This window comes from Schistocerca piceifrons, chromosome 7, assembly GCF_021461385.2.
Source record: "Schistocerca piceifrons isolate TAMUIC-IGC-003096 chromosome 7, iqSchPice1.1, whole genome shotgun sequence".
NCBI lineage: Eukaryota > Metazoa > Arthropoda > Insecta > Orthoptera > Acrididae > Schistocerca > Schistocerca piceifrons.
The window spans coordinates 198,630,593-198,644,663 of NC_060144.1; the positions used below are offsets into that span (position 1 = coordinate 198,630,593).

Here is a 14,071-nt window from a genome sequence, read left to right on the forward strand (position 1 = left end):
TGTAGACATCGCTCAGGAATTACTGAATGAGGTCAACAATGATCCAGAACTTCTAAAGGTTATAAAAAGTGACAAAACATTGGTACATAGGTACAACATTGAAACCAATCATCCCAATGGAAACTGCCTGAAGAGTCAAGACCATAAACATGGGAATAGTGCACCATGAGTTCCTGCCTTATGGTCAACATGGAATACTATTTGGAAGTTATGCACCTTTTGCATGAAGCATTCTGAAGAAAACGACCAGAACTGTGACAAAACCGCTCGAGGAAACTGCATCATGATAATGTTCCAGCTCACACCTCAATGCTCGTTCATGATGTTTTGGTAAAAAATAAAATTGTTATGTTGCCTCAACAACTGTGTTCACCTGATATGGTCACCCGCTGAGACTTCTTTCTATTCCCGAAGCTGAAGAGAACTACGAAAGGACATCATTTTGCCACCACTGATGAGATAAAAACAGGATTGCAGAAGGCGCTGAACACCACAATGAAAAATGAGTTCCAGAAGTGTTACCAAGACTGGAAAAAGTGCTGGCACAAATGTAGTATATATCTGAGGGGGATTACTTTGAAGGGGACCAAACTGATAAATAAAGATTCTTTAACAAAAACAAAAAATCCCATTACTTTTTTATCATCTCGCACCAGAGCTGTTCACAAAAAACTACAACAAAATCATACACTACAAGAATAGCCTCACATGTACATTCAAAAGTGTGAAATAAGTAGCACTTGCTTTTTAATGAAACAATGAAAACAATCAATTAGATGGGCAAAAAATCTACTCACCAAGTGGCGGCAAGAGAAAACACACATAAAAGTTAAGGAAATGTGCAAACTTTCAGAGCCAGTGTTCTTCCTCCTGGCAGAAGGGTTGGAGTGGAACTGGCAGAAGGGCTGGTGGGGACAGAAAAGGTGCTGTGTCATCCGAACAAGACACAACCAGGGCAGAAACATCACAGGCGCAAAGATGCGAGCTGGTGCCAGTGTCATAGAGACTTGCCATTTGCACAAGTTCCACCAGCACAATGGGTGGCGCTGAGGATGAATGTATCAACTTCGCCTCGGCTAATTGCCAGCCGAGTACAATCTGCCGATGACCGGACGACAATGGGCAGAAGCCTACTTGGAAGAGAGAAGAGCAGCTCTCAGCCACTTGGTTAAAGATCATTGTCCAGGGCTGACTTAGACAGGGAACATCATTTAGTGAACTCTTAGAAGTGAACAGAGAGTTGTTGTAATTGCATTTGCTACGTACTGTGAAGTTTACCTATGATTATTTGCACTTAGCCATTGAGGGCTTTTTTGCGTTATATTACATGCAGTGTTGCAGACACCATTATTCAACAGGTCACAAAGATAAGTAAAACTTTTTAACTCATTTGTGTGACTTTGTTACTAATCTGTTGGAGTATTTTGAACCTTCGTTCTACTATCCTGTTACCTGACCCTTGGGCATAGCTGTGTAATAATTGCAGGAAGAAATTGTCTTGGCAGTGTACTGCACCAGAAGCCATTTCAAGAACTCACAAACCCAGCCAACCATAACTACAGTGGCAACTTGGCCTTCGCAGCAGTAGCGACAAGGCCTTTATGAAACTGGCAACGATGGTTTACAAAAAAAGGGATCAAGGCAAAGGATTGGTGAGGTTTAGGAAACGGGTAGGGTTACAGATAAGCTGCCCAGCACTCCACGTCAGCGGAGACCTAATGAACAGGATGAGAAGGAAAGAGTGATTGCTGGAGACTGCACCAGATGCGGTTTCCATTTGGTTCAGTCCCCAACAGTCAGTCTTTCCTTCTCATCCCATCCGGTAAGTCTTCCCTGATCCAGAGTTCTGGCTGATGTTTTCCTAATTCTCCCCATTTCTTAAACCTTCCCACTCCTTTTCCTTCCACTTCAATCCTTCTCTCAGAAGAAGGGAACTCTGGCTCCAACAGATTGCATATTTCCTTAACTTTCATGTAAGTCGTCACCTGCCACCACTTGGTGAGTAGATTAATTATCTATCCAATTATATTATTTTAATTTTTAATAAGTTTTTTGTTATTAACATCTATTCTGAATTCTCAGTAGTGCCTCCACCTGTAATTGCAGTACGAGTTTAGAACATATTCCATCTATATTCTCATTTTACTTGAATTATTTAATTCTACAGGGTGAGTCACCAACTATTGCCACCTAGAACAACTCCGAATGTATGATATTAGCTGGAAAGTTTGTGAGACAAATGTTGCACGAGACAACGGGGCCATAATATGACGTTGGTTTTACGTTGCTAGGTGAGGTCGCGTCAGAGATGTGAAGGTCAACCTTTTTTTTTCTTACTTTCTGATAGCGGCTATCGAGACAACAAAGGTCACAGAGGTGGCACGACTGTCCATTTACACATTTACAGAAGGTGTTCGAAGTTATGACCATTGGTATCAATGCAGTGCTGCAATATTCTTATCATGGATTGAGTGGTATTCTCTCTCGTATGTCGTGCAAATAGTAATTATTCGCTGAATACGGCGTATCCATCTAACATGCCATTGACATGTAAACACCATTCGATAGTTCCACATTACAACATTAATAGGAACAGTAAGACTAGTATCGTTGAATCAAGTGAATGTGAATGATGTATTCCTACGAAGAACAAGTCGATATGCTTCTCATTTATGGAGAATGCCAATGAAATTCAGTGAAAGTAGAGACATATATGCTGAAAGATATCCTCAACATACTCACCCTACATGTTGTACATTTAAATACATGTATGATAAATTGCGAATAACTGGGTCTTTAATGCATTGGACTCATATCCGGCAAAGGAAAGTTACTAATGAGGAAATGGAAATTGGTATTCTTGCCACTGTAGTTCGAGATCCTTGTGTAGGTTCGTGTCAAATCGCAAGGGAATCTGGCTTGAGCCAGAGTAGTATTGTTAGTGTTCTGAATCGCCATAAATATCATCCTTACCATATCAGTGTCAACCAAGAATTACCTGGTATGGATTGTAACATTGAATTCTGCCGAAGGACTCAACTTCAGATTCAGAGGGATGATACATTTATTAATTTGATTTTATTTACTGACGAGGCTACATTCACGAACCATGGAAATGTTAATTTGCATAACATGCATTATTGGGCCACTGAAAATCCATACTGGTTGCGGCAAGTTGCACACCAAAAACCGTGGTCAGTGAATGTATGGCGTGGGATTCTGGAGGACAGAATTATAGGCCCCTATTTCATTGAAGGAAATCTTAATGGTAGGAAGTACACCACATTCCTGCAATAAACACTAGGTCTGTTATTGGAAGAAATACCTTTAGGAACAAGGAACAGAATGTGGTATCAACACGATGGGTGTCCTGCACATTTTTCGCTGATGGCTAGAAATGAGTTGCAAAGGCAATTTCCAAATCGTTGGACTGGGCGCGGAGGAGATGTGTCGTGGCCGGCTTGTTCGCCAGACTTGACACCTCTGGATTTTTTCATGTGGTGATTCGTAAAAGACATTGTTTTTAAAGACGTTCCAACTACACCTGAAGATATGCGAGAGAGAAATGTCAGAGCATCTGCTTCAATAAGTGCCGATGTGGTAAGGAATACCAATCAATCCATGATAAGAAGACTGCAGCACTGCACTGATGCCAATGGTCATCACTTCAAACACTTTCTGTAAATGGACATTCAAGCCACCTTTTTGACCTTCATTGATCTTCAAAGACCTTACTGTTACACATCACTGGATTTGTCTCAATAGCCGCTGTCAGAAAATAAGAACCAAACTATAGCATCCCATTTAAAAAAACAAAGCTGCCCTTCATATCTCTGAAGTGACCCCACCTAGCAACAAAAAATGAACATCATATTATGGCCCCCATTGTCCCATGCAACTTTTGTCCCACAAACTTTTCAGCTCCTATCATACTTTTGGAGTTATTCTTGGTGGCAATAGTTAGTGACTCACCCTGTATATGTTCAATTCCTTGAATACAGAAACATCAGTGTGAAGTTGAAGTCTTAAACATACTAATGATAAGGGCAAACTAAATACTGTACGAAGAGCTCTGTGGTAATGGCTAAACCATAGTTGCAGACTTGCGTACCTGAACAATGGTCCAGTCCACTGCGCAAGAAATTGTCATACTATATAAGTTACACAAAACACTGAAGGAGTGGTTTCAATCATTCATGATTTGGCAAAGAATTTAGTGAGTGCACTGTTAGTATTTGCCTTTGATTGATTAACTGATTGATGGAGGAAGGTTATGGGACTAAATGGTGAGGTCATCAGTCCTGCAGTATTTGCCTTTGTTGTATATTAGTACAGCAAAACATACTTAATGAACCTGAAATACAACACAAAGGTACATATCATTATATGGTTGTGAGGAACTCTCAAAGGCTGCAATTGTAAACTATTTGATTTTTGACTTGCGGAATTCGGAGTACAGCTTTTACTGAATACTGCAGAAAAATTTCTGCCCGCAAGTACAAATGTTAACAGAAGACAAATACTAACCTCAAAATGAGCCTTGAACTGCATCTCCTGCTGCTGTGCAACTTCCAGAGTTTGCTGCAGCTGTTGAATCTTCATGTGGCTCATTATCTAGACGACAAACAGTAATAATTTTCTGTGAGAATATTGTCAAATACCAAAAGAAAACAATTCCTTTAACTTCAGATTTAAGTTAACAGCACACAAAATACTTCCAAGAGAAATTACTTTGAAACAGTCTATGGCTTTTAAAAATTACTTTGATATGCATATCCCAATTCCATAATCATTATTTTGTGATTTGAAATTAACATCTTAGGAAGTCATAGCATCATCATCATCACTGTCATCGTCATTGTAGTCATCGTCACAATTATTATTTTTGTTATTGTTATTATTATTATTATTATTATTATTTATTAATTTTAAATGTATTCAATTATCATTCACTTAAGGTAGTGACATGTCCCCTATTCATGTGCCAATAATACAGAGGCCTCATGAGACAATACATTTAAAAAAAATAACATAATGAGGAAAGTGAACAACTCACTTGCATGTACTAGTGGGTGAGACACAGATAAATTTAGATTTATATGAAAACTGAAGGGAGAAAGGGGGGGGGGGGGGTTAAACTTAGATTTACAAATGCAGTATCTCATAAAATTGCAATGACAGTCATGAGAGCTATCACCCCTGTTTTATCTACATTATGATAAAATTCACAAAACTGGAAGGAAGATAATAACAGAGAGGAGGGGATGACACACAGACTGCAGGACTGAGAGATCAGGGATGGCACATGAATGGACTAGCATACTGCATAGTTTGAGAAAATGACAGAATACTTCTTTGGGGGGTTACAGATAGACACCCTTCACATCCAGGCACAATAAAATATAGCCTAGCCCTGGGAAAGGGTGTGACTGAGTGCTTCAAGGTCTGGATGGTGATGGGAATACTGGACAGTGGCAAAGGATTTGTTGGTCTGACCGTAAGAATGGTATCAGTAATCTATCAGTAATCTGTTGCCATGGTAACCGGGCAGAGTACTGTCTGTCTGTAAATTCTATGACGACATTCCCAACATATTTGGACAATTCCTATCTTCCACTGCAGATGCAATGCCTGTGGGTGCCAAGGTAGTATGAGATGCACTCTGTGGTATGGAATGGGCGACAACTGTCAAAATCCAGAGACCGTTGGTGTTTGGATGGAACATAAAAGTGCTTTACACAAACACATCATTTCTTCAACCTCAGAATCCCACTAAAGACCTATGATTCAGCAAGGAAGTCCATTAAATCATTCCATCAGGGATGTTATCTCTTATTATGAATTATTGCACTCTTAGAGATCACTATTTGTTTGTGGGTACTTGAGGTAAGCTGTTTAATCCAGTGGACAATCATTTCTGAGCAGCAATTGATGATGGACTGCATAGCTGGGCATCATCCAGCATGGTGTAGTGGTAGAGATAACTGCTGAGGACAAACAGGACATTTCTGCTAGTATTTTAAATTAAAAATGAACTGCTTATTGACAATTCTAGAATTTTGCTAGCACTTTTGCTGTGGTGGACATAAATACACATCCTGTTCTAATGCTCCTCAGCTGCTGTGGACATGTATACGTGAGCCACTTGGGTTTTCCTACCATACTACATATGTCTGTACACTTCCTGAGCCACTAGCCTCACTGCCACAGATGAGTTATTTTATATCTCGGTGAATAAAAGAGTTTCGAGTATTTATAATACAACATATGTATCTCTTTACACACTATAATTTACGGAAATATTTATGAAATATGATGATCATTATGACCACGTAATTCCCCATCCACATGTATGGAAGTGGGCATGTCATATGTGACTGTCAATTGGTTACAAAAAATCAATAACTCGAGAATCGAATGAGATATTGCTCTGCTCTCAATTTTAAATAAAAACATTGATATCTTACATACATTTCATATACTGCAATATATGAGCTAAAATCAAGCACACACAAAGTTTATGCAATGTGTTTTTGTATCTGAAATCTCTTTAAAATTTTGTTCAATGTGTTACTTAATTTGATGCAGCACAGTGACTATGACGAATAACAAAAAGACATTCAATCCTTTACCGAGCAAAGATATCACACCATAAGGTGTGCAAAAATTAATTTTTTTCAGTCAGTAGTTTTTGTAAAATCGAATGACAAGTATTCTGCAGAAGCTGGCAAGTCCACGTGGGAACACTGCACACAAATGTTTGTTGGATACAAAAATCAACAATTCAAGAATGAAATGAGATAGTATTCTGTTCTCAATTTTTTTTTTTTTTTAATTTGATATCTTATCTACATTTCATACACTGGAAGATATGAACTAAAATCAATCATATGCAAAGTTTATGCAATGAGTTTTTACCTCTGCAAACTCTTTAAAATTTCATGCAGTGTTTTACTTAATGTGATACAGCACAATAACTATGATGAATAATGAAAAGAAAATCAGTCCTTTATCAAGCAAAGACATCATATTGTAACATGTGCAAAAATAAAATTTTGTCAATGAATAGTACCGTAAAATTGGATGATAAGTACACCACTGGCCATTAAAATTGCTACATCAAGAAGAAATGCAGATGATAAACGGGTATTCATTGGACAAATATATTATACTAGAACTGACATGTGATTACATTTTCACGCAATTTGGGTGCATAGATCCTGAGAAATCAGTACCCAGAACAACCACCTCTGGCCGTAATAACGGCCTTGATACGCTTGGGCATTGAGCAAACAGAGCTTGGATGCCGTGTACAGGTACAGCTGCCCATGCAGCTTCAACACGATACCACAGTTGCTCGGCCACCATTGACCAGATGTTTTCAGTTGGTGAGAGATCTGGAGAATGTGCTGGCCAGGGCAGCAGTGAACATTTTCTGTATCCAGAAAGGCCCGTATAGGACCTGCAACATGCGGTCGTGCTTTATCCTGCTGAAATATAGGGTTTCGCAGGGATCGAATGAAGGGTAGAGCCACGGGTCGTAACACATCTGAAATGTAACGTCCACTGTTCAAAGTGCCGTCAATGCGAACAAGAGGTGACTGAGACGTGTAAACAATGGCACCCCATACCATCATGCCGGGTGATACGCCAGTATGGTGATGATGAATACACGCTTCCAATGCACGTTCACCGTGATGTCGCCAAACGCGGATGCTACCATCATGACGCTGTAAACAGAACCTGGATTCATCCGAAAAAATGATGTTTTGCCATTCGTGCACCCAGGTTCGTCATTGAGTACACCAACGCAGGTGCTCCTGCCTGTGATGCAGCATCAAGTGTCTCCGAGCTGATAGTCCACGCTGTTGCAAACGTCGTCGAACTGTTCATGCAGATGGTTGTTGTCTTGCAAATGTCCCCATCTGTTGACTCAGGGACCGAGACGTGGCTGCATGATCCATTACAGCTATGCGGATAAGATGCCTGTCATCTCAACTGCTAGTGATACAAGGCTGTTGGGATCCATCCAGCACGGTGTTCCGTATTACCCTCCTGAACCCACCAATTCCATATTCTGCTAACAGTCGTGGGATCTCGACCAATGCGAGCAGCAATGTCGTGATACGATAAACCGCAATCGCGATAGGCTACAATCCGACCTTTATCAAAGTCGGAAACTTTATAAAAGTCGGAAACGTGATGGTACGCGTTTCTCCTCCTTACACGAGGCATCACAACAACGTTTCACCAGGTAACGCCTGTCAACTGCTGTTTGTGTATGAGAAATCGGTTGGAAACTTTCCTCATGTCAGCACATCGTAGGTGTCGCTGCTGGTGCCAACCTTGTGTGAATGCTCTGAAAAGCTAATCATTTGCATATCACAGCATCTTCTTCCTGTCGGTTAAATTTCACGTCTGTAGCACATAATCTTCGTGGTGTAGCAATTTTAATGGCCAGTAGCGTATTTTATAGCCATGGATTGTTGTCTCCGAACAGCATTTGTACAGCCACAAAAAAAAAAAAAAAAACACACACACGCTCAGCACAGAATGTAGAGAGCACGTATGTAGCAGTGAAAGGGTAAAGGTAATCTTTGTATGAGTCTGGAAAACTTGTTCTCCATTCAAGAAGCAATTCAACTAAATGTGTATTTTATATTGTGTTCATATAGAGAAACTGCTTCCAGTAATAATTACTGGCATATACTGTCAACATTTATTTCAAAGATGGTGTACAAGTCATGTCACTGCATACTTTGGAACATCAACATTGCCATGAGTCTTATTAGGCTATGACAGAGATATAATCATTTCAAGAAAATAACTTTAAGCCAAGTAAAAGTCAATGGCTATTGTTTACATGGTCACAAAGCAAGCTTGTGCAGACTATGCTTCCACGTGATAACAGATAATAAATCCTTTGCATATAGTCTTGCAAGCTTTGGCACAATGTTACATCTTTCATCGACTTGTACACCTAGAAATGCATTTCTGGCCAACCAGGAAGCATATCAACACAGACACACTTCATTGTATGTTGTCATGGAGTATGACAAGGTTTTAAATCAATGGAAGGATATGCCTTCCAGATTACTGTGACAATACAGGACACAACAGACCATTTCCTGACTAATGCAGCAAAAATTGTCTACACTGTATGCAATGATGTCACAGAACAATTAATGTTAAATTTTATATACAGACTGTAAATTTTCCTATAACTTTGATACAGGCTATCACTGAATGGTAGTATGAGCCTCCTAGCTGTAGAACAAGAAAATTTTTGAGTTGTCATTCCATGGCTTCTGCAGGATGAAATCTTACAGCTCTGCATTGGACTGGATGCGCAGAATGACGGGAGTGGGAGGAGGGGAGGGGGAGGGGGGTTGGCTGTTGAATCACAGAAAGCATCTAGTGCACAACATCTCATCTACTGGCAACATATAAAAACTGAGATATTAAGAGACTAATCTGAGAGTGATGCAACAAGGCTGCAGTGATACAGATGGTCATACCATGGCCAACACCCAAGGAACTGTGAGTCAGTCCACTTTGATTTAATGGAATCTTTCATGAGGATATTGCAGATGCCCTCTCTAAACACTCTTACAGTAAAGATGTACTTCCCAACTGCCAAAGCAAAATCTGAAGTTTGAATGGCATCACCAATTTGGCAATAGAGACAGTACACTTTGAAACACAAGAAAAAATATCTTGTACAGATTTATAAACAACAAATTCTGTAGTCATCAAGGGACAATTCCACAGAAGCTTGGTTAATCTTCTGAATCACCAGCCAGACTTCAGCAATCAACAGTTAGAAAGCACATGGGGCATTGTACAGCAAATGGCACTGAAGGTGCAGCCAAGTAGAATCTGGCACAGTCAGACATCATCCTAGGTGGGCTTGGCACAATGTGAGTTCCCAAAACCAAATTGGCCTAATGTGCCATGGTAACGAGGTAGACACACTGTGCTGGGCATCCTACTGTGAGCTGGCTTTCATCACTACAGCTGTGTATCACAGATGCTCAAGTGACCCAAAGAGTGCCCAGCCACTGGTGAACACAGTCAGATCTTCCACAGGAAACACTCCACCTGGTAGTACCACTTGTGATGCAGTGCTCAGGACAATGTTGATCTTGCTAATGACTGAACTTTTTTGTTGCCTTGCTAGTGAGCACTACTTATCCCCCTTACCTTGTGCATTATAAACATCCCATTGTAAATTTGCAAATAGTGTCTGCATAAACACAGCAAATACGAAACATTCATGCACATATCTGGTTACAAGGCCAGTTAGCAATCACTTTACGGATCTCCATATCACTTTTCAGTACATATCAGTAGGAAGCAGTTCTCGTCTAATGAGGTTGTTAGCAATTAGAATTATGGTGCTCATGTCCAAAATGGGAACACACACACAGATCTGAATTCTTCATGGAAAATATAGGAACTAGTACTTATGTACTACAAGTAAACCCAAGTAAGCAACTGAAACATGGCATCTGTACATATATGGGCTTTGTTTGTAATAGTCACAGATGTATGAGTCGGGAAAAGAGATTTAGCAAATGTTTGCAACTATATTCATTTAATGCTTCACACAGCATAAAACACAGAGTAAAATGCCCTTGTAAATGTATAAACAGTGGCATCAAATGTAGTACTAGAAAAGATGATGACATTACAGAGGTCTTTGAATGAACAAATTTGTCTGTGTAAGTAAATATCTTACATTATGTACAAAAACAATTTTTTATGATCTACACATGCCCCTACTCTCACTAGAAGCAAAGGAATATGTCAAAAGGAGTTCTGTCCAAATTTGTACACTATTTTTGCAGCAATCAGAAGTAAGGAATACATCTTGGTGTAGTGTGTGCTAAATCGTGGTATCTCTTTCAAACTTGTGAGACAAAAGGAATTACTATCCCACACTACAACAGTGTCTAGGGTGCTGCCATATTTTCTGCATGAGGTATGGTTGAGAAATTTGCCCAAAAGCACCAAAAGCAGGAAGTATTGCATTTATACTAGATGGTTGATCAGCTGATAAGTACATGTGCCACCAATATGTTACTGTGATTACGTATTACAAGTAGGATCTGCTAAGTAGGTTTCTGCTCATTAGCAAAGTTCCTGGAGATGTACATCACAACAGGAAAAATATAGATGGTGCAATTAATTCAACAAAAAGAAGAAAAGAGACTAGATTTTAATGGCACTGCAATTACAAGGTCATTAGAGATGGAACAGAAGCTCAGATATTGAAGTATAGGGAACAAAATTGGCTGTGTATATTCAGAGGAACCTTCCTGGCATTTGACTTCAGCAGTTTTGGGAAGCCAAGGAAAACCTAAATCATGGATGGTTGTATGGGTAGCTGAATCACCATCCTTCTGAACACATGTACTGTGTCTTATCCACTGCATCACCTTGCTCAGTAAATTAGCTAAATTGCAGATATTGGTATATATGTTGAATTATTATTATTATTATTATTATTATTATGAAGGGAGATAAAAAATAAATGGGATTTTTGTTCCTGAACTTCAATGGTTGGTAGGATTGGCCCCGCACTTCTGCTATGCTTAATAGGGAACATTAGAAGTGAGGAGAGCATGCTGTTAGACATTTCCCACTGTTTTGTCAGTAATGCTCACGATGTCTGAGCAACAGGTGAACCCCTCCATTGCACAATGCATAATTATCAAATTTCCTGCTCGTGAAGGAGTTACAGCGGTGGAAATTTGCCAAAGATTGCCTGCACAGTTTGGTGATAAAACATTATCAAGGATGCGTGTGTTTGCCTGGCATAAAATGTTCAAGGAAGGACAAGAATGTGTGGAAAATCAGAAACACGATCGCCATCCTCGGACCAGCATTACAGACAAAAACATTCGTGAGGTTAAAGACATTACTGACAACCATCGATGGGTGAGAGTATCAGAAATTGCACAAAAAGTCAGAATCAGTTATGGGAGCTGTCAAGCAACCATCACAAATGACCTACAGTTCCATGAAGTGTGTCCTTAATGAGTCCCTAAACTTTTGACCAAAAATCTGAAGCTGAGAAGTTTGGAGGTCTGTCAGAGGCTTACAACAAGGTTTGTGGAAGAAAGTGATGGATTTTTGAGTCAGATCGTCACCTGAGACAAAACATAGGTTCACCACTACACTCCAGAATCCAAACAAGCCAGTAAGGAGTGGAAGGAGAGGCAGCACCAGTGAAAGCCAAGACTCGACTGTCAGCTGGCAAGGTTCTTTCAATCATTTTCTTCGATCAGCGAGGCATTTTGCTGAGTGATTTTTTGCATGAGAGAAGCACAATCAATGCTGCTTACTACTGCGAACTGTTGAACAAGGCAAGAGTTGCATATCGCCACAAAAGACAAGACCAATCGATTCGACAGGTCATCCTCCTCCACAACAATGTGCGATCCCATACTGCGGCTCTAACTGTCTCCAAGCTACAGTAAACGCACTGGACTACACTTGATCATCCTCCTTACAACCCAGACTTATCATCCTGCGATTTCCATTTATTCGGATCACTTAAAGAAGCTCTAGGAGGGCGATGATTTAAAGAAGACGAGAGAGTAGAAGACTTCGTGCGGAAATGGCTGGTGACACAACCCAGTTCTTTTTATGATGAGGGCATCAAAAAGCTGCCCATACGCTGGGACAAATGCATTTTCAAAGCAGGAGACTATGTGGAAAAATAAATTATAATTGCCTTGAGTTTTTCAATAAATTAATTTAAATAAAAAATAAAATCCCATTTATATTCGATTCACCCTCTTATTATTATTGTCTTTATGTTTCACAACAAAGATTACATTGTTAGGTACAATCAAAATACGAGGACCGTTCTCTTCCCCCCCCCCCAAATCCTCCGATAGGGTATAAATAAAAGTTACCAAAAGTTTTGTACACTTATGGTGACTTTTTTGCAACACAATTACTGAAAAGATTGAGACATTTATCATACTTGTGGACAAGTTTTGCAATACCCTCTTCAAAAAATGCCGCCAATGACTGCAAATGAGCATTGATGTTGTTTTGAAGATCTTCGTTGGTTTGAAAGTGATGCCCTCCCAGGCACATCTTCAGTCAGCACTCCTGTTTGTTTGTTTGTTTTGAATGACCAAATTTTTTACTTCAGGAATTGTGTTGATCCATGACAATGCTCATCCACACACTGCCGGCAGAACCCAATGGCTCCTTGAACAATTTCAACGGGACATTTTCGATCATCCGCCGTACAGTCCTGCCCTGGCACCCAGCGGCTTTCAAACCAACAAAGATCTTCAAAACAATGTCAGTGCTCATTTGCAATCATTGGCGGCAACATCTTTTGAAGAGGACTTTGCAAAGCTTGTCCATAGGTACGATAAATGTCTCAATCTTTTCGGTGATTATGTTGAAAAGTAACCATAAGTGTATAAAATTTTTGATAATAAAATAATTATTTTCTATGAACTTGTCTTTTATTTATATCCTATCGGAGGTTGGGGGGGAGGGGGGGGGACGGCCCTTATTTTATTCCATGTTCCTTCCAGCTTCCTCAGGAATAAGGCTGTTGACTTAAGTGACTTTACGAGTACTTTGTGCAACATGATGCTGGTTCTGAACAGCACAAGATAATGTATTTCAGTGTCTTTACTACAATCTTGGTTCCTAGATAAAGCCTCTTAAAACTGTGTGCCACTAATCCTAGGGGCACTAATGATGATGAGGATGAAAACAGTTTTTATATTCCACAGCTGCCTGACTTCAGTGCTAATATATGTATATTTCAATTTCTTGTAACAGAACTTAGTATTAATCACACAGGACTGAGATAATAATTAAAATGCATGATATTTTATCTGGATGATGCACAACAACGTCAGGCTTGTTAGTTGCTATAGTTCTGGCGGTATGAATTAGCTGAATGTACACAATAGTGTTACATCAAGCTGTCGTGACTGCTATTGTACAATTTTTTGGAGAGATCTGGAACTCCTTTAGATCTGCAGATTTGCCGTTGTTATTTATTTCACCACAGAGGAGGGAGCCAATG

General features: G+C 39.7%; 1 protein-coding gene across 4 annotated transcripts in view; it reads right to left on the reverse strand.

Annotated features, from left to right (window-relative positions):
• LOC124805108 (mediator of RNA polymerase II transcription subunit 25) overlaps window positions 1–14,071 on the reverse strand; it is a 164,707-nt gene that overhangs the window by 20,006 nt on the left and 130,630 nt on the right. For all 4 annotated transcript variants that reach the window (XM_047265557.1, XM_047265558.1, XM_047265559.1 and 1 more), the window contains one exon: window positions 4,528–4,614. In XM_047265557.1, coding sequence (XP_047121513.1) covers window positions 4,528–4,614 — 87 coding nt within the window. The remainder of the gene's footprint in view (window positions 1–4,527; window positions 4,615–14,071) is intronic.